The sequence below is a fragment of the Pieris brassicae genome, chromosome 10 (genome assembly GCF_905147105.1).
Source record: "Pieris brassicae chromosome 10, ilPieBrab1.1, whole genome shotgun sequence".
Taxonomy (NCBI): domain Eukaryota; kingdom Metazoa; phylum Arthropoda; class Insecta; order Lepidoptera; family Pieridae; genus Pieris; species Pieris brassicae.
Window position 1 is genome coordinate 14,034,718 of NC_059674.1, and position 26,335 is coordinate 14,061,052.

The window sequence follows — 26,335 nt, forward strand, 5'->3', positions numbered from 1 at the left end:
TCAAAAAAGATTCGGAATTTATAGTAATTAATTTATATTTGCGCTAAGAATAGACTATGTAAAAGGTTTTCATATGAATTTGCACCTCGTGTAGGATGTAAGCTATTGAACAATTGGCCTATCCAAAGGTCGGTGCGATATCCGCTAATTGCAATGTTTAGGTTATGATAAATTAATGTCTTGATAACCTACATCAGAGTGCACATTTTTATCAGGTGTCAGAACATCACTTATTTAATATTGTTTAAATATTTATCGTTCGAGGCGCGAAGAAGATAAAGTTATTTTGTTACTGTTAATATTTTTTACTTTTTCATGTCTTTTTTTATTATTGTCCTTTTCACTTTTTACATTGCTTTGCTTTATTAGTTTTGTCTAAATATATGTATCTTCTTGCGCTCACCTTATCTAAAAAAAAATCTCACAGTGGTTGCATGGAAGAGATCGCTCGAAAGCGATAAGGGCACCAGTTGCGCTCCTTTTTATCTTTTTGTTTTAATTATACTATAATTTTACTATGTCCGTTTACTTTCAATGAAGTGTTAATGAATAAAAATAAATAAAATTTATTGAAATTTGGTACTGTGACGTATTCTATATCTATACTAGTATAATTATTTATTGTATTTATGTATCTTTAACAAATTATCTCACTACTGGATGGAAACTGAAAATTCCTTTACTATAAGAATTACATAAACAAAAATAAATAAATCAATGGCGCTAAAACCTTTTCAGATCTGGGTCTCAGATTTCTGTATCTGTTTCATGATCATTTGTTAATCTAATAAGCAAGTAGGTGATCAGCCGATTCTGTGCCTGACGCACACTATCGACTTTTTGGTTCTAAGGCAAGCGAATGTTGAATGTGCACATAGAAAGAAAGTCTATTGGTGCACAGCAAGGGATCGAACCTAAGACCTCAGGAATGAGATTCGCAGGATGAAGTCACTACTACTCTCTCTGTAGCTTAAGAATTACATAAGAGCTGAATTGTCATTGAGTAAAATAGGCTATATGTATTTTAAATAAATATATTTAGTAAATTGATTTGCTAGTTTAAACTAAAATGTTTGTAAATTAAACATTTATTAAAGCAATCTTCACTGTTGCCTCGATGTAAGTGTCAAACATTTGCTAAAAACTGAAGTTAAAAATCCCCTCGAATGCATGCGCCGGCGCAGCGAGGCTAAATTTAGCGAACAACGATCTCTTGTGCTGCCATCCGCTTCCGTTCATCTCATTCGTTTCATTTAGGATCTTCTTACGTCCGCCATTTTTATTGTTAACTTCAATCTTTTTACGCTTGACAGATCAGTAAAAATTAATACAAGACGTATGCAATCAGTTGAAAGAAAATAATGACAAACACGAAATCATAATTACTATTACTTTAATTTGTCAGTTTTACTCAGGTTGTCAGGTTTACTTTAGTTTGACAGAAAGCTAGGATGAAAAGAGATAGTTTAGTACTCTTGTAGAATAATATACCTCTGATAAGTAAAGTATTACGTGGGCTCATCTATAAATTTAAATCTTGCCTAAATAATCGTATACGTTAAAGTGCGCCGTAAAATTTGGCTTTACGTACGTATAACGTACACATATGCGTGCGTACGTAGAAACATAATACTTGTTAAATATGAACGACTATTTGGATTATCCCAAGATTATCCATCATTAAAATGATATTAAAAATGTGCTTAACAAAGTATAAATCCGTATCATATGGTCCACCACCGGATTAATCCCAAAACAAATCTATAAAATTGTTAGAATTTCCGAAATCTATTTCAGAAAACAGTAAACAGCAAGAATAACAGAAAATTTCTACGAAACTTTGTGTCCAATTGGCTTAGGGCCGTGAAAAACAGTGTACCAGGATCATGAATCGACCCTGAGCTAAAATAAACAGTTACCAAACAATAATAATAACGTTTTATTTACATCACTATAACACAGAACAAGAGAAAAAATTAAATAAACGAAGACAAAATATGTAAATCGGCGGTTTTCCTGCTAAAAGCAATTCCTTCCAGACAAGAATAATAACTATTGAAGATTATTATCGATTTTATATCATTATTTTGTGTGTATATCGCAATCGCTTATTATATATCCACTATGTTATACAGTATAGTTACTTGTAACTAATTAGCATGACAATAAAGTTCAGACCGTGAAGGTCCGTGAAAATGATCAGTTATTAATTTCTCAGACCGTATTTGGCTGCGCGTGGGCACGACGTAGCTAATTGTTAGCTATAGCGCAGTGTAGGATGCCTGGTCTAGGTCTTGTTGATACATAAGGAGCTGGAAGAGTAAATTCTTTTCTGAATGCTCAAATATAGTTTCCAAACCAATTAAACTTTTGTTACATGTGAACTAGTCCTAGTTTAAATTGGTTATTTAACTTTGAGATTTTTCACACTATTCATTATTCTCATGATAGTAACATTGTTCCACTGTCCTAACAAGAGGAGACGAAAATTAATTTTATGTTTTAACAATTCAAAAAAAAAAAAAATCAAAAAAAATTCTTGACGACGCATGTTCCAAATTGTACATCTACCTAATGAGTTTACAAAAAAAATTATAAAAAATCGTGACAGCCCCATCCAGAGCATTTAATTCCGAGCCACCTTCACGAATGCATTTAGTACGCGAGTTAAGTGCATTAATGCACAGTCATTTGTTTATAGCTACGTTCAAATTTAAATGAATTTAATATGGAGCTACAGGTGACGCAATTGTTATATTTTTAATTATAACGAAACATGGTTTTTCGCGTGCCATTTTGTTCTACAAGCAATGCTTTAAATGCGTTTAAATTTCGAATTTTATATGTTGTCCTATTTTTAAAATGGCAACGTAGATGATGCGACTAAATAGAGACAGCACAGATATGACTGTATGTGCTTAAACTACGATTATTTACACGTATGTGGTTGCTATAGCAACCAGTCTTATAATCTGTGAGCCATATAATATTTTGTCACGTTTATATTCTTTCAAGGCGATAGAGTGATAAAGACAAAAAATTCAATCTATAATAATGAATAATACGTATTACGTAATACGTAAATATAATATTGACATAATTTTATTAATTGAAGTACACACAACAGTTCACATGAATATTTTCACCATAACGAAGCCTAAAGGGTTTTATGAAGTTTAAAAGTTATTTTCATAGATTAAAGATTACTTTAAAAATAATCTATGCAGACAGTGCATTTGTAAGCAGTCGTGTGTTGTTTATGACTTGTCCTTCCGTTTCTATGTACTACACTGCATTCTGATTACAAACATTTGTCTATGAATTAAATGGGACGTTGGTTCAACATGTATGTTGGGTAATATGGTTGCGTGAAAATAACCAATGTGTCTGATGATTAATAATTTACAATTATTACCTAAAATTAAGATATCCGCATTTATATTCAATAAATTTTATGAATTGATAAGATCGACAAGATAGACTTCAAGGTATTCACATATCATTTTATTGATGAATACGGATAACAAATGCAATATTATGACATTTAAACAACGAAATATTAAAAAAAAACAATCGGAAGTTTTCGAATTATTTACAGAATTCCTTTAGCAACTTTAATTTGTATTATCGCATTGAAAGGATTAGGTCGTTATCAGCTTTAAGTACACAACTTTTTGACTACTTTCAGGTAAAATATATGTTTTAATACATTTGTTGAAAATCACCATGAACATATTATCAAATAATCAATAATGCCCGTGTGATAATGATAGCTTATCAAGGCCAATGAACATTATGACAAGATATCTGCGCATGCGCTGCTGACCCTGTCATTTCAGATATATGTGACATAATACTTAATTAGGAAGAGTATTCTATATCATTTTCAAGGTCGCGTTTGTTTTATTTTTCGGCCTAAGAAAGTTTAAAAAAAGAACATGAATGAATCTCAAGATACGCGGATGTAATTCCAACGGTACTGGCATTAAATGGCGCTAAATACAAACAACTTTTTTTTTAATTCTTCAAAGCGCTCGAATCGTTCGACGGCCAGCAAATCAAACTGTCTGATAAATCACAAGCTGATGCAGTCTGTGCATAGCTTTATATAAATCTTTTTAATCTGTGCATTTGAGCTTAGTTGCCTCGTAAAGCTTGGTTTATTGTTCAGTTCGATTTTTAAACGTAAATAGCTAAAAAGTAAAAATAGTTTATGGTTTGCTCTTTGTCGAGGTTGGTACTGTCTTTGAGTTTTGAACTGGATTTTCGTGGTTTACATTAAACACAAATCAGAAAATATCATAAAAAAATATTTAAACTCGACAAACCTTTTTTCTTTAAATATTTCATCTGAATATTTTAAAAATAAGATGTGAGAAATGTCACCGCGGCTAATTGGCCTAGTGTCAAGATAGCGAATTTGTATAGGTGTTCCAATTTTCTAAAAAAAGAAAAAATACAATAAACCCTGTCTGTCACTTAAAACGTTAGCCAAAATTTAAAACTTACAGTTTTGGCGCGTAAATTAAGAAAGTTATTTCATAGACTAAACGTTTAAATCGTTAATCCGATAATTACGAGTGGAATAGATAATAAAATTAGAACAGTTTATTTACACTGGACTTGAGATTGTAAAACGCATTTAGAATTTATCGTACATTTAGTATATTATGTAGTGTTAGTAGGTATGTTTTTCATTTATAAAGGACCATTAAAGAAGTTACATAATATATCTTTTCACTAACGCAATTTTCTATAGCAACGAATGACTGTTGTTTTCCTCTCTATAAAAACGACACGTAAAAATAATTTATACACTCAATAATATATATATATATATTATACAAATTCAGGCCTAGAGCAATTGTATACCGAATGACCGAGTACCAAGTACCAGGCTGACATGAGTTCCAGGAGTTAGCCGGTGTCGTCTTACGCATAAATCGTTCGCGCTCGTCAATTATGCGATCTATTTCTGTGCGTTTAATTGCTTTGCCCATGCGCAGCCAACGGGGAGTTTTTCCAAACGATGAGTTATTTGGGACACATTTTATAGTCGTCGCCATATTTTATTAACGACTGACTTTAAATAGACAGACAAGTCCTTTCAGTGTTGTCATATGAAAAATATAATTATGTGCGAGAATATCAAAGGCATGAATAAAAATCTGGATATTTAACATAACTCACCATACGTAACTGTTTTCTTGATTCTAAATTTTGTTAAAGTAAAATTTTCAATTCTTGTTGCTGTTATTTATTGACAATTTCAGTTAACAAAGTACGTAATCATAAACAATCTAAAATAAATTCTAGAACTTTCGAGATATAACTGGAATACAAAAAGTTCCAGTTATATATATTATTGTGTACTTTATGTAATTCTATTCAAATTTTTATTCGAAAACATACTGTCCAAAAAATCATATTTTTGTAGTAAATAAAATAATGTATAAATGTTCTCTAAAAGCTAAAGTTGAGTTTAGTAAGATGGCGCACAAATATGGCTTTTGACAATTGACATTCGAACTTCAAGAGTAATCTCTCGGACTAGGATGATTTCAAACATAGCTGACTTAGTCTTGAACAAATGTTATCACTCATTCTTGTTTGTTTTACTATATCATTCTTTAGGGAATGCGGTGTCCGATTCGTAGGAGATATGTTTAGGAACAAGGATGGTAGAAACACGGTTCTTGTTTAATTGGACGGATATTTTTGTAATCTTACTGAGCGTGTCACTTCTCAGTTCTTGCCATAGATATAGGTATTCACTTCTCTAAAATGTTGTAGTCTGCATTTTCTACATTTTTATAATTCGAATGTTTTTAAATTTTAAATTCCGTTCTTCTTTATAATAGGTAGGTAAAAAACGGGATAATGAAATGAATCATGGTTTTCAAAAAACAAATGCACGAGGCAATAGCTGTAAAACTTTGAATTTTGAACTCCTAACCAAAGAGGATATATTTAAGGTGAAAGTTGCCAGTACGACCAAACGCCAATTTCATATGTAATGGCTTAATATTACGACTATCAACATTAGAACTTCCCCACTTACGCACTTCTGTGGATATTTTCATTAAGTAAAGCAAGGAATAGAAATAAGTTAAATATACTGTAATATAAATTGACCTATAAACAAAATATTGACATTGATAAACTGTGAATATTTTTAACTCAAAGGCTCATTCATAGCTTAAAATAAAATTGATAAAATATCAAATAACGTTATTGTTCGAATTAATTTATTGGTTATTGGTTTTTATAGACTTCTTGTGAGTCGAGTCACATGAAGTATTTTATTATCTCGAATTACTGTTTGTTACCTTTATCACAGCTTTGTCTGTGTAGAATTTAGTGTCAGGTAAAGAATTACAATATTTATTTAAAAGTAACAGTTGTTGTCCCCTAAATTACCTTTAATCTAATATTATTTATTGCTGGTGATATTATATGCATTGAATAAGAACAAAATTAGTTTAAGTACCTAGTGAAGTACCTTAATAGGGCAAGGAAGTTTCATTGCTATTTTGAATATTACAAGTATTGCTGTATATTAAATCCCAGAATATATCATTTAAACCCGAGACCACCGACACAACGTGTTTATTATTCCAGAACTTTCATTATGAAATTAAAATAACATGTATCTATACTAATATTATTATTAATTATTACAATACCGAAGGTGCGAAAAAACAAAAATAATTCCTAAATGGCGTACTCTGCGAAACTAATCGCAATGGAGCAAAGTGATCTACTACAGTTTTATAGAACAAATCAAAATATTAATTTTGAAAGTCTATTTACCGAGAAAAGTTTTAGGCTATATAACATAACGACGACCTAATGAATGCGGGTGAAACCGCAAAGCATAGCTAGTTAAAACATAATTTAATGAGTTTGTTTGGTTAAGCTTTTTATACAGCACTATAACAAGCGAATGCGATTAGGCTGAAATTATTCAAAAGTTATGTTTAATAAACATCTTTCGATATGTAGATTAATTTTGTAGAAACGATCTATATATAATATTCCTTCTATCTGTAATTTTGTATTTCGTTAGTGTTTTAAGATAAAGCATGCTTTTAAATCCAATTCCGACTCGTAACAAAACTTACGAAAGTTATTATTGAAAAAAATATGATAAAAGATATTTACAATACATTGGAAAATTAACAAGGATTTTAAACCATAAAATTAAGGGGTTCCCAAGTATATTTCTTATTGAAATCAATTACCATCTCTTCCAACGTTTCATTACGAAATTCGTAAACATAATCTCATAAAGCGAGATGAGTTCCGTTCGTATTTTAACGAGATTTTATCATAAAAACCGAGAATAAACTGATATACAACACCTGCTCCAATCGTTATGTTAATGCTGCTCATAATTTGAACTATACGTCCAAATAATTGTAAACTTTGCTCCTATCAACATTCAAACTGATATCCTTTGAACCGGTTGACCAAATGCAAAAGAAATATTTCACCGTATCCAACTCATCAAAGTATAAAACCCACGCCAATTAAGCGAAATAAACACGTATTACTTATGCTATAAATCGATATCGGCGCTGAGAGAAGCAACAGTTACAACCTTTCAAGATAGTCGTAGACCCTAAAAAACACACACAATAAGAGACCTTGTTATGAACTCTCAAGTGTCAGAATTACGTAACGTTGGAAGCGTCAGTTACGCCCTGTCAGAACGCCCTACGTTAACGAGATAAAGCGAGAGAGAAGATACAGTGCCGAACGTGTAAAGAAGAGAACGGATAAACAGAACTCTCGAAAAACACTTGTGAGATAACAAAGGCTGGGTTCCACGAAGACGTCCAATAATTTGTCTTTTTAATACGGACTGCCATAGCTTTTAAATAATAGGTTTTTTTCTATCGACCTCGGTCAACTCCATTAGGTCGAGGGACTTCGGAAACTCATTACTTTTCTCTGAATTTCTTTTATGACATATTGTTTCAATGTCCTTGCCCGAGAACAAAAAAGGATAGAGCCTTGAACTCTCGCTTTACGGCTCTGAAAAGTACCTTTTTAACGTGGAAGAGACGTGCGGTAAAATAATCATGTGAAATTAAACACGAACTAAGCACAATAAAATGAAACGGGCATAAAAGGAACCAGTTCTGGCAGTCTATCGGTTTAGTTGTAAAAAGCCCATTCCATATAATATTACCCATTACAACTTCGTGAATCACTGTTCGGCCAATCGTCGTTAAGTTTGAAAATGGAACTCGAGTTCGATTTTTAATTGTTTAAACTTGATTCGAAAACATTTCGTTACGACCGTGGCTCCAAATCTAAAATATTTTTTATTAGGGTTCATAGTAAATATATTATAGTTTATCTATTATTGAACTACTCAGAAATTTATAGAAAAACAAAAGATAACACTAACAGCTTGTTTCTCTAATTTGAGGCATGATTGACATGACAGGCAAATGTAAAACAGACGATTTAAAAAGCTTCCTACAATTCTGTAACCCTTATTAACCACATACTATTATAGGGCCTTAATAACTGTGAAATTCGCTAATGGCCATGTTAGAAACGTGCCCTTGCAAGAGTGATTTTATTCATTGGCAAGTGGCAACCCGCCGGCCGGAACTTGTTAATGAGCGATTAGTTGCAACTTACCGATAATACGACTAATAGCTGGGGTGGGAACGTCTTTGTGGGGTTTTTATTGTGTTCTTTTTTTAAATAATTGTTGTAATGAAGTATTTGAAAGGAGGTTTCAGTTTCGAACACTGTTCGATTTTTAAAAATGTACACAGTTTAATATGCCTACACTATGTTTTTGAAATTAAGAAAATTTTACACCAATATTTAATGTAAACTTTCATTCAAATAGTGCACAAACTCTATTTTGCTATCTATGTATTCTGAAGACTAAAAATTACCTGACAACTTAAGTAAATCCAAATATACTCCATAACCTTATGCAATATGATAGTTTTTAAAATATCAACTTATCTGCCTAATGTATATCTAATATCAATATCCGAACGGACTAGATTTTAAAAAAATATTTTTCCCGGTTCCATGAATGCATTTCAACCAAATAAGGACCTTATATTTATGAAATAAAGTTGATTTTCACAGCTGTTGAACTTAGCTAATCTGCGATGCCGTTTTTCACAAGCTTGACGTGTTTAATAAAACCAATTAACTGACAATTGGCTTCTTTAACTGATAATTTAGGTGTCTTGTGTAATCAACACTAACATTTTTAAACATAATATCGTCTTCAGCTTTAATCGGCTCGGCCTTTTTGATAGAAGCATGTTAGCCGTTTTATTTTATTATTGTACATAATATTGTAAATTTTAAAAAAATCTGTAATGTTTACAAACGGAAAATATTCCACGTTGACCACGTTTGCACTTAAAATTTGTATACTTTAGTATTATTATAAATATTGATTCGAAATCGTAACGAAAACATAAGTCCATCGCACCAGGCGCTACATACATCTCGGTCTTAGATTTTTGTATCTGTTTCACCGTCGACTTTTTAAGCCTATGGAGTGTCAGTTTTTCCTTCACCGTTCACAGAAAGAATGTAAATTCCATTGATGCACAGCGGCGATCCAAAAGATCTGACAGTTGAGAAGTTATCTCCAAAAGATGTTGAGCGTCACCACTGATGTAGTCTTAGTACATCTGTTGCATTTAAAACACGGCCGTTAAATAAAGATCTATTCTTTAAGTACTTCAATAAAATGAACAGATTATAGTGAAATCGTCACGTATCAGGTAGAATTCAAACAGTAGGAATTCTGTGTGTAAACATGTCTGTTTGCTCAGCTACCGTATACCACACGTGTCGTCCCATCACTAGCCGAACAAATATGCTATGCCTTTGTAGAGATAGCAACGAAAGCCGAAAGCTCAAACCTTTAAGTTTCCTATTTCGACAAAACATCGATTATTTCTTGTAATTGTCAACATGTATTGGACTGGTGGTGCAAAAGCTGCCTCAAAAACGCTCAGTTATGGAACGACGGTCGTCAATGTAATACAGGGAATTACGTATTCTGCCTCGACGTGCGATGATGAGAAGAAAAATATTACATTTTTATATAGTATATAAATTAAAATTACATTTACTTTACAATTCTGGCGTTACTACTAAGGTATAGATTTCCATGTTACTGTCACCCTTAGTGATACTCTATAGTCGTTATATAAATACAGTTCAATTTTTAAAGGCACCATTTTCATAACATTTTCAATCCTATCAATGGAAGACGTCATTTTATTTAAAAACTTATTACTTAAATAGTTAACGAATATTCTGTCCCGCTATATATGTCTAATTGGTACTAGGTATACGTTTTAAATAGACACTAATAGACGTTTATAAAAAATAAGGTAGAATATAAATAAAAAGTGAAATACTGCCGACCATACGCGCAGGCGCAGCGTGACTTTTGTTTCCCCAGTTAGCGGACTTGTTACCTCGTGGTCCCTAAACTCTTGTTACACCTTGGACCTCCAAGATGAAACCTCTTATTATTTAGATTACTTTTTTCTGAAACTCAACACAATGTTTTCCTATTTCAATATAATACAATAACCTCTCCGTTTATGTAAAGTATCCTATTTCTTTTCTCTTTATAAAATTCTTTGCTTTAATGTAAAATTGTATCTGTTAGTTTTAAAATAATTTGCCCCTGGCAACACAATTTTCCAGGATAAGTTGAATCACACTGAATGTAATATTACATATTTAATGAATAATGTTTAATTGGTTAACCATTTATATATAAAATAGTAAAAAAAATCCACTTCAGACAAATCAAAATCGATTTTCTCTTGTTCGGTGAATCTTCTATACAGTTCAAAGCTTATAAAGCTCGTTCCTGAACAGTATGCACAATCTTCTACCTAAACCCCTTGTCGAAGATAGAAGATTTATAATATGAAGATAACCGGCGCATGCGCAACGAATTCTTTACGATTAGAGTGATGCATAACACGGTTATATCTCTTGACCAATTTAGATAAGGACGTCATTATGGGCCGTTTTTATTCGTTTTTTTATAAGTAATATGTTTTATAAATAGGATAAACCTAAAAATATCGCACCAAAGTCAGGCGTTTGAGACCGTGAGAGTGTCTATGAATTTTAAGAAAATAATGATAGTCAATCAATGATTCAGTATCATTTTTTTAATCATTCTGATAGGAGTCACGAAGTTAAGATACGGCATCTCGACGTCTGATGAATTCCTAATGGAGTTGGGAAAGTACATATGGTGTCTATTAAATCATTATTTTTTATTATATTTGTCAGTTTTGAATATTTCAAAGAAGGTATACTCTTTGTTTTGAAATGGCAATAGAAACTTGTTCATCATCTGCCCCTTATTTTGGCGTCATTTTCCTCCAGTTCGTCCTCTGCATCCACTGAGAGTCAACCCCCGTAACTTGTCTCCCAGAAGCTTGCTACACAAAATTAAATTATATTGAATTAGGAAATTAAGCATGGCGGACGAGGAGAAAGATTTCTATTTCCTTAAACTAATAACTATCCAACATTCCTACCATAGATTTTTAGAATAATTTAGTTCGAAATTTAAAAATTCAAATTTTTAAACGTCGAATTTTGTGGGGTTTAAGGCTATTTACACGTCTTATCTATACAAATATCAAACTTTCGCCTTTCAAAGCTTACCTGTTGCGAATAATCCCAATATATTCGCCATAATAGTGTTGATAAATATTTATATTGTTGCCATATCCTCAGTTTTCCAATTCCCCGTAAGCATTTTATCTGATTGCTAGTCATGCACCCTAACGAACAGGGCTTTAAACACAGGTATAAGAACAGGGACGGATTCGAGGCTTAGAACATTTTATTTATAGTAAATTGTTATTTAATTAATCAAGAAAAGAGCGTACCCATTCTTAAAAGGCCGGCAACGCACTTGCGATCACCGAGAGTGGTGGTATCACTCAACATAAGGTGACCTTTCTGTCCGTTTACTTTTTGTTACATAAAAAAAAATCAGTATTAATAGTTCATCGAATTATTACTAATATTTTCCTGAATTACAGTGTCAAAATTAGAACTGCGACCCAGAACTGAACAATAGGAAATAAAAATTAATAATTTCTCAATTCCATGCTAAATTTTACGTAGGCAATATTAATACAATATTTTAGAGTTGGGCCCTGTACTGGGTATATTATATTCGAGTATTTGTTTTGCTACAGCCTATTGTTATCGTTTTGGTAGTCCATAGGTTTCTCACTTCTACGTTTTCTCTGAAGGATCCTTACTTAAGATATATTTTTGTCCTAAAAATCCATTCCATTAAAATTTCTACGGCTCTTTAGATGAGTCGGTTTTAAATCGTTACAAAATAAAATTATTTAATTAATGTCAAGCTAACTTTTGAATGTGTCCAATACAAGTGTTGAAATCTCTTTTTTATCTTAAATTTACGTAAAATAAACAAAATTGGCGTTGTTTGCAAAGACAATTTACAGTTCTCCTATTTGGAAGATGTTATATATTTATAAATAATTTTATACATAAAAACCTTCTTGGATGACATAATTATAGACTGGCTGGCAAGACTTTGTTTTTAAATACTCCAGAGATCGTATATCCTTCTGATAGAAAAAAACCTGTGTAAATAATATCTAGATAATTTACATGTGTAAGAAGTAGTTACGATATACTTAACTTACATATAATTAATAAGTCATAATTTTAAATAATTTTTTATATGTACATAAATACTAACAATACAGAAAACACAAACATAAACTAGGGGGAATCCTGAGGGGCTACACTACAGTACAAAATTTGAATTTTGTTAATACAATTAATACAAAAAAAACATTACAACAAATAGAGGGAAAAAAACGTTATTATTCCTTATACATAATAATTTATTATAAATTTATATATACATTTTTGGTTTAGTTTCTTATATTACATTTATAATTACATACTTAACGCGTATTGTTAAACAAAATTATTTTATTATGTACATTAAAAGCTTTAGTTATAGCATTGCAGTTTCAAGAATTTTTTAAGCACTATTTTAAGTGTCACTTGAATCCTTGTACTCAACTTTCAATCCATTAAACAAATTAAAGGTCGCAATAACTGTGTTGATAATTTTAACAGCAATAGGTATTTTTATCACATTTAAGTTATTTAAAAAAACAATTAACTGAGTAATGAACGAGGAAAAATTAGTTTATAAAATGGCTTAGTTCGTAAATCTCGTGGAGTGACCCAGCGTTAATAAGTAATAATAAAAGACTATATTAATAATACTAAGAGCGAAATCCGTAGCCTTGGTTTAGTGCACCATAAATAATAGCCAACCTTGATTTGTCCGGATAGCTTGTTTTTTTATAAAGAAGAAGAAATACATACCAAAATTATACTTAGACATAAATATTATTAACGGCTGTATTTCCTTACGATACAAGAATAAAAGAAAAGATTTCTTGGATTCCTTCAACTCATAAAGTGGTACTTCATATGGAGATTTGTGTGATTGTGTGAAGAGTAAGAACAGTGTATTGCCAGATCTTCTCGTTAGTTCTTCGCCCTAGATAAAAGAACTGGCATTAAACTATTTTTCTGACGTTCAGAAGTTCATGGTGTTATCAATATAAAACACTTGAAAATCGTGCAAACATTTTAAAAATGTTCCGTGTATAATATGAATGGGAATAGTTATTCCGACTGATTTTGTTATAATTTATCCTATTTAGACTTATGTGTTTATCCGTAAGTAGTCTATTTAGATTCTCTAAATGACTCATTAAAATTGGATACTCTTAAAAGGTATTTTTGAACGACCTGAAATGTTTCTTGACTCCATAAATCGATAGATGTTAAGTGTATGGGTATAAAAACAAATTTTCTTTGTGCGAGTTTTATCGGCTTTTGTATGTAATTTTTTAGAAGTAAAGGAAGTTTTTTTTTTGTTTTCAAGGAATTTGGGTGATTTTATTATTTATTCATTTATAATGTTTAAGCAATAATAAAAGGTATCTGTAGTCAACATAAATTTTTAATACGAGTGAGAAAAAGAAATGCTTTAAGACCGTTTAAAGGCCCTTCAAAAAAATGAGTGTTATCTTAAGCTCTGGCAGAGAGCGATTAGGCGACACGTTTTTTAAATCTCTTCCTTATCGTGTCTCCAGATATCTTTCAAGCACAATATTTGGGCACTTGAGGCTTTGTTTTGGTTTTAAGTCTCGGTTTCTACCTGGAAAGTAGCTTTATGATTTTGTACTTTTAAATTCAATTAACCGTCACATATACGGTAATATTACCTGAATGGTTATACTTAGTTCTATACGGTAATATGTCGGAATGACGTTGGATATTACTTTACTATAATATCGTTAGTATAATTTCGACTAATTTTTGTTTTCTACTTTAAAAAGTCTGCGTCAAGGGACGTTTGCTGTAAATCAGACCACAGAATAGATATATTTCACATTAGCACATAAAACAAAATAACCATTTATTTTTTCTTGATTTAGTAATTAAAGAATAATATAAAATGTATAATAAAATTGTTCATAATCCTAGAATAGATAAAATAATACACATGCGCTCAGTATAAACAAGTGTTTATTAGCAATTTTATGCCATACAGCAGTTTTAAACATAAAACACGATCTTGTTCTAAAGGTTAGTCTTATCTAAGAATTCATCGAATCTTAAGTAAAATAAGACTAAAATTTCATCCGGTTTTGTCTTTAGAAACTTTTGTTTTATTGTGAGGGGTGTAAAGTCCATACAAAAATGTCTATTGTCATGATTATGTACCAGGTAGTTCTGTAGTTTTAACGTTGAGTATGGGCTGGCAAATAGTAGTACAACAATACGACTCGTAGAAATTACTAATGTTTTTTATATAGCGTTTGGGTCGTAGAATTATGTTTGTTTATAGATAGATATTATGACTGCTTTGGTAGGTAATTGTTGGCCGAGTAGCTTCTGCGTGTGACTCGATCGGCGGGGCTCGAAGGTTCGATCCCCGGCTGTGCACCAATGGACTTTCTTTCTATGCGGGTATAACATTCGAACGGTGAAGGAAAACATCGTGAGGAAACCTTGCCTTAGACCCAAAAAGTCGACGGCGTGAGTCAGGTACAGAAGGCTGATAAAGGCTGATCACCTACTTGCCTATTAGATTAACAAATGATCATGAAACAGATACAGAAATCTGAGGCCCAGACCTAAAAAGGTTGTAGCGCCTTAGATTTTCTTTGGTACGTAAGTGATTCATGCGGATTTTATTATGTGAAGCAATCATTATATTATTGTAACTCTGATGGTATATTTAGTGGGTTTAGCTTAATACAGACGTTGGAGGCTCTCTTATTTATTTCATACTCCTACCGCTATTTTCAATTTACAAGAGGAAAAGCTTATAAATTAAGGAAGCTTTTAAAATAGCTTTAAATCAAAATAAACATGTGTGTGTGTGTGTACTTATGAACACGCGTTAGAAGTTATACTTCTACTTCTTTGGCGTAACAATATAAAAATGTTTTTGAAAATTTTATCTTTCACCTCATTCTACGTTTGTAGAAAAAACGACACTCACAATAGAAAAAAGGTATTTAATATAAGAAAGTTTTATTATAACCCATTATCTAGTTAAATAAAGTTTATTTAAATATCACAAAAAAATATACATAATTAAAGAAATTGTCTTCTTTTAAATGTTGACTTTGCTAACTTCAGGGTGTCGGTTTTTTGTGACGGTGTGCGCGCGCATGGTAAAAGGTTATTTTGCGCTATAGATTTTCTTAATACTCCTTTTAAGCATGCATTAAACAAGTCGAGACTTAAATAGTCGTTGTAGGACCGGGCTGCGTTTATAACGGTTTTTTGCGTAGTTGGTGTTGATGTGAGGAACCAATGAAGTCATCCAAGGACCTACTATCGATATCTGTTCCCGTTGGAGCAGAGACTCTTGGCAGGGTTCAAGTGAACATGCGCTAATTAAAGATTTAAGTTGGCGCTTGGCAGATAGAGCTAGTGATTTCCTCGCTCAAAAAATAAGTATCACAATGCCACAGGGACCCTTTTTAAATTTGTTTTAATTTTCTATATATTATTTTTTATGTGTTATTATTACTTTGTATGTTAAGACTATTGTAGGTATGTCGTGGAAATATATTTCTTTTGCATCGATATAGTTTCGTAATGGGGTAAGAAAACTCAAAACAGGATTCAGGTAACGTAAAAGTAACTCATATGCAAACCTTTTGAAGAGTTAAACTTAGAGCCAAACGGAAACAAGCATCATTTCTGCGATGATTTATTATCGCCCCAGGTTCGAAACCGGACTGTGCAAATTATTTTCTTAATTACCTGTTAACTTGTCTTTGTGATGGATGAATTTTAAGAATAGCTAGTCGTGATTACTTAGAAACTCGTCAAGTTTTTGGTCAGAAATAATTTAATAATCATATGTTTGGATAGCATTTAAACAAATGTTATTAGTTTCCTTATTTATTAAAAAAAACTCTATGAAAAATCCCGAAACCCTTACAATGACGCATTTGGCAGACATATGTCTTTTCTGATTTTTTCCTTAGCAAGTACGAGATCAGTCATGTGGTCTATCCAGCGAAATATAATCATACCATGTATGAAATGGAAGTATTAAATAATTTAATTAAACACCCACTTATATCTACTAACTCTTGATAACATAAAATCGTGAAGTTTACGAGAAGTATCTTAGGCTTTAAATGAAGCAGGCTATTCAGAATTACTGTGAATAAGCCCTAACTAGCTTCAATACAATTCACAATTTACATTACGCATGTGTCCTTGGTATGCAGGACATTAAAACAATCGACCTACAGAACCTGTTCTATCATTTGTCGTTGCTTAGACAAACAATTTATAGCCGGGGAGCGTGTATCGTGAACTAATGAAGGGAAACGAACGGTTAACCTAACAAGCTTTTTAATACCAGTGCCTTGTTCCACGTGGATGCGCAGGCGCCATAAATACAGCGCAGGTACGCCCGCCAAACGAGATAGATCCTTTTTTGAAAAAAGTTCGCTCATATTCTAATTTCAACTGTAATACTGTGGTATACGGTTGAACTTCGATTGGGCGTTTGTTACACTATTTCCATAATTTACTTTGTGCTTTCTCGCTTCTGAAATAGAGCTCCTTTTACGGATTGATGCTCCCACACTTTTGTCGATATTTAATTGAATTTGCGTCCTATTTAAAGGGTATAGAGTCTTATTTGCGATGCACCAATTTTTTCTGGTCATACAACATTTTAGTGTTCTTTTGGATTTTTTTTGTGACGAATGGTCATAAGTACAGTGGGTGTTTTCGGGGTCACCGAGGATAATAACTGTAAATTACTGTCGTAAGTTTTATTGAAATCGGCTCTGCGCGTTCTAATGGGATATTTAAGTGTCATACCAAGTTTATTGCTAAGCTTTCGCGGTTTTTGTGATTGAAAGTTTGAGCCTGGAGCCCCCTATTACGAAAATAAAACTTGTAGACACTAAATCTGTGTGTCCGAGGAATTTGGTCCATAAATGAAGAATTTGTCAAGTAATTTATCCCATGTACTAAGGGCCATGAAAACATTAACATAATTCAATGATTACAACTGCAATAAAGTTAACCTACTTACTTTTTGTTTGTATAATTATGTATATTATGGTAACAAAGTATAAATAAATAAATAAAAAGTTGAGAATTCAAAGTATTGATGAAACAATCTCGCTATTAGTAACTAATGTATTTTTATTACAAATCTTAGTTGACCTGAAAATATATTTTTAAATTATACATTTTATAATATTGTTTTTATTTTATTAAAGAAATATTTAATTATTATATATAATTAGTATACATATTGAATATTTATGCAGATTCTACTGTAACTAATGTTTACAAGTCGTAGATTTTTTTGTATGCGACAGCCAAGGCCTAAAATCCACATGTTGCCATTACCATAGTTACATTTATATAGAACGCTAGCGTAAGTCAATAAAGGAACCCGAAACAAAACAATTTTCAGTCAATTAATTAAAACGAGATAGATAGTCTCACACAATAAGCGTGACAAGGACGACACCATAGAACCAGCTCCGCCGCGTTAATGAGGTGATATGGGTCTGATTGTGGTGTGAATTTATATTGATAGTAATTATGATTTAAGATTTTTTTATGACTGCCATATAGCCGGACAATGGTTAAAGTTAAATGTCATCTTGAGACCTGTCACCATTTTGCCAGAAGGTTTAATTCAACTAACGTATTGCTGAGCTAATAAAGGGTATAATATGAGCTGGGTTTATCCCGAATCTCACGTAATTATAGTTTACCTATAACATATTTAAAAAGCAATTTTAAGAGTGCAAAATTTTCTCAGATTACATAACTTAATATATTTGTATTGTTGAAACAGATACGTTGAGAATCCAAAAAGCTTCGCAAAATATTTGTTCACTGACGTCATCGCCTTCTATTTATCTTTGAAACGATTCGTGACCGAAACTCAGGGAATAAAAAAAAACAAAAAAAACCTCGGTCCTTTCCGAGAAACGAACTTGTTAGTAACATTAATAACACCACAGGCCAGTCTCGTAATACCACGATTTATTGAGAAGTTTCGTTAATAGGGCGTCCGAAATTCATATTTTTATTTATTGACATTTGACAAATTCAAAAATGGAATGTAGATTGCGGTGAAAAATGTGGTCTATGGAAATAATTAAATTGCGTTTAAAACTTAAATTCATGCAGTTTTAAAATAAAAGCGCATGAAATTTTTGTTAATTAGAAGTTTGATTCAGTTTGCTTTATTTGACTCCCTTAAGGCGTTTAAAAAAACTGATATCTATTAGAATTTGAATCCTATACAAATTTTTCGAATTCCTAATTTAGTGTTATTCTTTTTTTTGCTTTGTTGTGTTACAATGTAAGGTATTTCGACCGTGTTTACAGTAAAATAGTTTTCATACAGTTGAAAAATGTAATTTTTATCGTGTTACAAAATAAAAAGTACATACTGGTCTCCTATATTCGCGTGTCATGATAGTTTAGCCTTGTTACTTGTACAGATAAGATTATGTCACAATAACATCGATTATCAAAATGGATGAACGTTCTCATTTCTAGTCTAGCAGTTATCTGTGGCTACTGTATTAATAGTCAAACATAGATAACTTATTATTAAAAAATATGAACGAACAGCTCGCGTCGATTAATTGTGATTGGTAGAGACGCTGCTGAAAAAAACAGTCTTGTTGTCAGAAAAACGAAATTAAACCGTATTCCATTCTTGTAAGGCGAGATTTTAAATGTATTGACTTTGACATTTAAACTTTGACTTTGACGTTTCATAATTTTGACAGTTAACTATAAGCTACATTTTTAGAGGGGCCTTTAATTTCTATATCTGTTTCGTGATCATGTGATCAGGCAATCAGTCAGTGCCTGGCTCACGCCGTCGACTTTATAAGTCTAAGGCATTCGGTTACACAATTTTTTTCTTCACCGTACGAGCGAGTGTTAATGGAGCACAGAAAGTCCATCGGTGCACAGCCAGGGATAGAAAGCTCGACTTGAGGGTTGAGTATCGCATGCTCAAGCCTATTTAGTGGCGAACACTGCTGAATATTTTAAAATAAAAGCAAAAATGTCCTGCATCCTTTTAATTAATATGAGGTCTTATTTGACGTCATTCGTCCATTAATGCTTAATCTCCACAGATATAAATTGATCGATGATCCACCCAATGCTGATAAGTTTATCATTTTAGGTTTATCCATGTTACATATATCTTTAATATTTTCTGTTATATAATACAATACCTAACCTACAAATGCAATCTAATAAACCAGAGTTTCCCAAATTTTTTTGTGCCTTGTCCCACCTTAGTTTTAGCAAAATTCTTATACACTAACTAAGACTTAACCACTCCATTCTAACATATATAAGTTCATTTTTAAAAAAATCGTTAAATTAAAGAAACATAATTGATACCTATCATATTTTTCCTTTTTAGGAAGAAACTACCAGGAAATAGTTAACGATATATAGTATATAAAACATATAATCAAAAACGTAAATTACAAATAACTTTAATAAATTTCGTAAAAAAATAATAAACGAAAACTATCACTTATATCGACATTTTTTAAGTAACTTTCCGTCATCCCCTTTCAAACAACGATCATGTTAAAGCTCGCTGTTTTTCCACCCTTTCGTTGTTGACATTGACATCCCCAGAAGCCGCACTGCACAATCTTGCTCGTCGTTTCTTAAAAAAACAGCAAAGGAGTGGAATTCCTTGCTTCCATCTTTCCTTGACAGTTTGTCAGTGCCCTCCATTAGGCCGCATCTCACTTAACATCAGGTACGATTATGGCCAAAAATATAAATAAATATAATAAAGCATATTCCATATCGGCTTTAAAGAGTAGCCATGCAGCTAGTAAATACCTTTACAATAGTTATTGCAGTATAGTTACACGCCAGTCGTCGAACCCATCATCAATTATTCGACATAAATGGTCTGTAATTGCTTTTATCTTGACATCTGCAAGAACCACAGATAATAAAAAGTATAGGTCAGTTTCAACGTCCGTTTTCCTTTATAATTTATCTGTACGTGGGTTGTAAGTTAAATTTTCTATGCTATAGTCTATGCTCATTTTACGACTGTGGTATATGCATAACTATTTTGTCTCTGTATTTTATATGATTTAGTTTGTATCGTATTTTATGTTCAGCATTTACATTGTCATGTTTAAAAAAAAATCTTTTGAAAGGAGTAACAAGTGAGATGCTTTGTGATGTAAATTAAGTGTTATTATTTGATTGTTAATAAATGTATTATACATTTCAATGAAATATGACACGTTAGACACGCGATTGTCAACGGTGAAAATTTATTGGATTTTCATTATATATTCGTAGCTGGCGCTAAATTTCGCTTCTGAATCACACCCAAACAGTTCATAACATTTATAATGTACCATTTAAGCGCTAAGTCTGGAGTCTGAATCTTAGCCCCGTGGTCTACACATAAATCTAGACTGTCAAATCTTTTTTTTTTCTGAAGTTTGACATATTTGATGGTGCAAGATAACGTTCTGACTTAAGATAAGAATTAGAATATGGATTATTTAAATATTGCTTTATTTTACGAGTATTATTATAGCTTAGCATATTTTAATTTGTTGATTAGCATAATTTATTTGACTTCAATATCAACAACTTTTGAGAAAGTTTTTACGGCCTGAACAACTTTTATGTATGTCCCGTATTCTAGAACGACAATCAAACTTAAATCTAGTTTCAAGAGTTGTCGAACTTTTTCTACTATATGAAGTTTGACATATTTGATAGTGCTCAGGACTAGATTGTGAATTGAGATACGAATTGCAGAATACAAAATACCATCCATATCACCTCGAACCCAACTGAGGGTTTCTTAAGGCAGTTTTTGCCGTGCACCACCTCTATGCCGAACCAGCTGCCCATTTAAGTATTTCTGAACCACTTCGACTTAGGGCCCATTAATAAAAGAGTGTACCAATTCTTAAAAGGCCGGCAACGCACTTGCGAGCCTTCTCGCAATGGGAGTGTTCATGAGCGGCGGTATCACTTAACATCAGATGAGCCTACTGCCCGTTTGCCATTTATTATATTTAAAAAAAATAGAAAATGGACTCTAGTAAATGGTACATGCATTATATTTATTTATATAACGTTAATTAGCACAATTTATTTGTCTTATAAGCATTCAATTCTCACGAATTTTACGGCTTTAATTCCTTTTTTTATTGTATTTCAGAACAGGATTCAACCTTAAATCTAGTTTCAAGAGATGTCCAATTATTTATATTATATGAAGACACAGCTTAAGTCGAAATTATGATACGAATTAGAAGATGGGTCTTTGAATGTAGACATACAACCCTAGTAGATAAAACTCATTTGTTACTAAATACTTTGTTATATTACCGATTTAGCCGGGGCGGGGCATATCTAGCGAGACGCTTAACACGAATGACTATGATTTTAATTTATATATCTTTTAAGAAAATATAAGGACTGGAAAAAAGTCCCTGGACACATTGGCAAAAAAAGAGTTTACAGTTTCAATTCAGAATGGAAGTTCCAATGAAAATCAATACAATGCAGTAGTACAAACAGATAATTTATCTATATTAATTCTTACCCCAAATATCAACAGTTACCCTACATGTAATTGAAGTACAAAATTGGCCGTGAAAGGTGGACAATGGTCCTCACGTAAAAATTTATCAATTGGGGTAAACATGGAGTGGGGTAAACTGATTCTGACTTATTCAATTACGACCCTCTTACGACGAACTATTCTAAGCCACGTGATATTCACACACGATATTGCGGTGATTCAATGTCAAATGTCAATTTAAATTTTCTCTCTAAGCGAATGTAATTCTTTGAGAAATAAAGTATCTTTGAACCGAAATGTCAGTAGAAAGATCTTCAACGATCGAACACAGTGTTTCCCAACGTGACCTAAGCCCCTCAGTTGCCCCCCAATTTCATTGGTAATGGCGTCAATCGAAAATAGACTCGACGTTTTTCATTATGTTTAAAAAAATACTTACTGTGTTCATAGGTAAAAAAATTATATTATATTAGTTGGAAAGACTATTTAAGATGAAAACTGACACAAAAAAAGTTGTGAAATACTGTTCTAAAACATATATTTCAAACACTTGTTAGGATAAAAGTTAATGCTCTCGAAATAATAATAATTGTTTCGTTACATAACAATTGTAAAAAAGAAATATATTATATTTTTTAATTGCACTGTATTTAATATTTGTAATTTCTTAATCTAGTTTGTCATTTATTTTTATTGTATTATTTATTTTCTCTTTTATAATTGACACTTGACATTGATGATGTATTGTGTGTTCTCTGTAAGTGTCTGTTGGTGTTTCGTTGATGTACCTTTTTAAAATATATAAAATGTATTGCATATATATGTGTTAAGCTTTTTACTTATCATTTCTATTTTCGCATACATTGCATAGAGAATTGATAAACTATATAATTATAGGGTGAAAGAAGATTGTGTGCTTGAGAATAGCCCCCTAAGGTGTTGAGATTTCGAACGGTTCATTGGAGATAGAGGAAATTCGATGCTCGAATTAATGATAGCGGAAACATTACGATTTGTTATGTCCATTATTATATAAGTTTGGGGAATAGGACCATTGATACGCCCCTACAACAAGCTTAGTTAACTTTTTGTTACTATTTAACTTCGATGAATCGTGATCGTTCGGAAATTGGTTCTCACGATTAAGCTATTTTGAATTTCGAATTTTAATTTTATTTTTACGTTTCAGGAAAAGTCCGGGGAGCCGTATTCTGGAAAATTATCTGTTAAATCGGATCTCAGTCCAGTCTTTGGTAAGTTTTTTTTAATAAATAATAATATATATATTAAATTTATCGCCGCCGTGGCTATCAAAACCACCCACTACAACTATATGCTGGCCACTGAAGGGTCCTTCGTGATAAGTACCAATTCGATCCTTCTGGTTGTATGTCCATGGGCGGTGGTATCACATAACATCAAGTGACCTGTTTGCACCCGCTATTATAAAAAAAATGTGAAAAGATTTCGGCTATCTAGTAATCTGTTTTGAACAAATAATTACTTTTAGAATAAATGGTTTGTGAAAATTGTTATACAGGATTTAAACGCCCTAATTAAATAAAAATGTATCATCTCGTTTTAATCCAATAAATCGGTAAATATGCATTTAGCAATATTACCTTGTGAGTATCGCTACTTAAAATGACAACTTGATTGAGTATCAAGAAATGAGTCAGGTTAATGAAACTTGTCACTTTTGAAAAAATAAATATCGTTAAAAAAAATATGGAGACTGAAAAAGGTTTTGGTGCAGTTAACACCTAAAATGACGCCCAATTCCACAAAACTACATATTTAAGTGAATTGTTATTGTTAAAATGAACAGTAGAAAATCTATATATATATATATATATATGTGTGTGTGTGGATGTGTGTGTTCCTTTTATCTTTTTTTATTATTATGGCAATAGTTTTAACTTTATGCCAGTTTCAAGTAAAACCTTTCATCTTTTAAAATCTTCTTAATTTCATATCGTGTTCTTTTTTTAAATTTCACACACATTTATTGCTGAGTATGTTACAAAAAGCACAGTTTAAAAATCAGCATTCGAATTTCGAATATCTCACTACAAAAGGTATAATATATCTGTTTAAATTTATATTTATCGCAAAATTTGTTGTAAAGCGCACAACTCGAAGGCAGCTGGACCAATTCGAGTATGTTTTTATTTATTCCTTGACACGAGAAAACCTAAAAACCAGTTTTCTCTTTCTATAATTGTGAACGTGAAAAATCTCTATGTGATATAGCAAAATGTTCCATATGTTGGTATGTACTAAACAGGTAGGCTGAGTAAAAAATAACTAAGACAAAACAAAGTTCACGGGGGCTATCGAATTATAATCGATGAGAAATCAGTGTTATTCGATACAATAATTCACCACAGATTACACCGATGAATCACAGTTGACGGGCAAGACAAAACGATGATTACTATTCGTATCTAGTAAATTCAATGTGAAATTGATTTCTGTAAAGTACGCACGAAGGTGGGAATTATCGAGGGTCCATTATGTGAGAATTATGTGTGTTTTATCGCCAGCTTATAATCATCTGTCACTATCGTTACAATATTTTCGTATAATTTCATCTCGCTAGTGATGTTATTTGTTATCGATTAAATTTTCGTTTATGATCATATATGATTGTTTTATTTGAATTTCGAATTTGCATTTACGTTCAGTTGAAAACTTTTAATACCAGCTCTATCGTTGGCAATCTAAAAATATTAAGCCTTTGCATATACTTACAGGCTCTTGTGGCTACGTGGATGTAAAACGTTGAACGTAGGCTAGATAAGACGTATTAGAGATGCGGTCAAGGGCCTTCGTCATCGGTTTTGAATTCGATCAATACTTTACTGGAGAGCCATTGACTGCTTTGAACGAAAAAGAATTTCATATTAGAATATCGTTCGTTATAATTAAGGATTGTTTTTAAATTATCTTTGTGTTGCAAATGTTTAGCAATTATCAGCTGTTTTCTTATATTTTGACATTTTTAAATATTTTGACACAAATATATATACATATAATTATGTAAATAATTTTTGTATATATACACTATGTTTAAACGAATATGTCATCGTTTTATGGTTTATCCTAATGGTAATTTTAAGTTAAAAACAATCTCATAACATCCAGCAAAAACATATTTACAAGGCTGAACATTCAAATAGGCATCTATTAAAATTGAAGGTTACGAAAAGAGCTTTTTCCCAAAAGCCTAATCAAAACTTATCGAAACGTCACATCACTAGCAACGGACGAACGCCTCGTTATTTGTTGTTATTAGTGTTGTTTTTTCTTACTTTTTTACACGGGATGTTTTTGTGTAACCGGTTTCTGGTCTAATCTGATCAAGTCTCCACGACTCGTTCCTCATGAAAAAATACAGGTACATCCCTATTCGATTAACAGCCTTCAGCCTTCAACATAGGGTTGAAATTAAGTTTATCATAAATAAGGTTATTGATGGCATTTTATGGGTATTGGGTTGGTTAACAAATTATTATTAGATGCTAGGTTATGGAATGTACTTATAGGTAGTGATAATTGCCAGTGAATGGACGTTAAAGTTAATTATTGGTTTATAAATGTTTTAAATAAATCATAATACTAACTAACTTGTAACAATGCCATCTAGTAAGGAAAAAATTCACTATTTATAATGCCTTAACCGATATATTCAAACATTTTACTAACATTTAATAAATCTCTATCTTGTGTTACCAGTTACATTTATAATGAATAAAGAATTGAGATATGCGCACGATCATCAATGACTATACAGCTCCTTGTGGGCCTTAGTCTTCGCAAGTATATTTCACCATCTCAATCTATCCCGTGCTTCTGTGTCTAACTTCAAACACATTTTGTTTCGAGGTCCTTGACAACTCCATTCCAGCAACGCAGCCTCGGTTTACCGGGTTTTCTCTTGGCACTAAGTTCTGTATGAACATATAGGTTCATATAAAATTTCTTAAATATGTGTATAAAATAAGATCCCGCACCTGAAGAATCGGGGATATTAAGATAATAAAAAAGACCAACGATCTATATCCCGATACACTTTCAAAATGCCATTGATTATTTATA

The 26,335-nt window shown here is 31.9% G+C and overlaps 1 protein-coding gene across 6 annotated transcripts in view; it reads left to right on the top strand.

The window, feature by feature from the left end:
• Positions 1-26,335, top strand: part of LOC123714889 (protein pangolin, isoforms A/H/I/S) — a 112,783-nt gene that overhangs the window by 17,117 nt on the left and 69,331 nt on the right. For all 6 annotated transcript variants that reach the window (XR_006754369.1, XM_045669527.1, XM_045669523.1 and 3 more), the window contains exon 3: positions 23,424-23,487. Coding sequence is in view for 5 of the 6 variants with exons in the window: in XM_045669527.1 (XP_045525483.1) it covers positions 23,424-23,487 (64 nt within the window). In the remaining variant the exon portion in view is untranslated. The remainder of the gene's footprint in view (positions 1-23,423; positions 23,488-26,335) is intronic.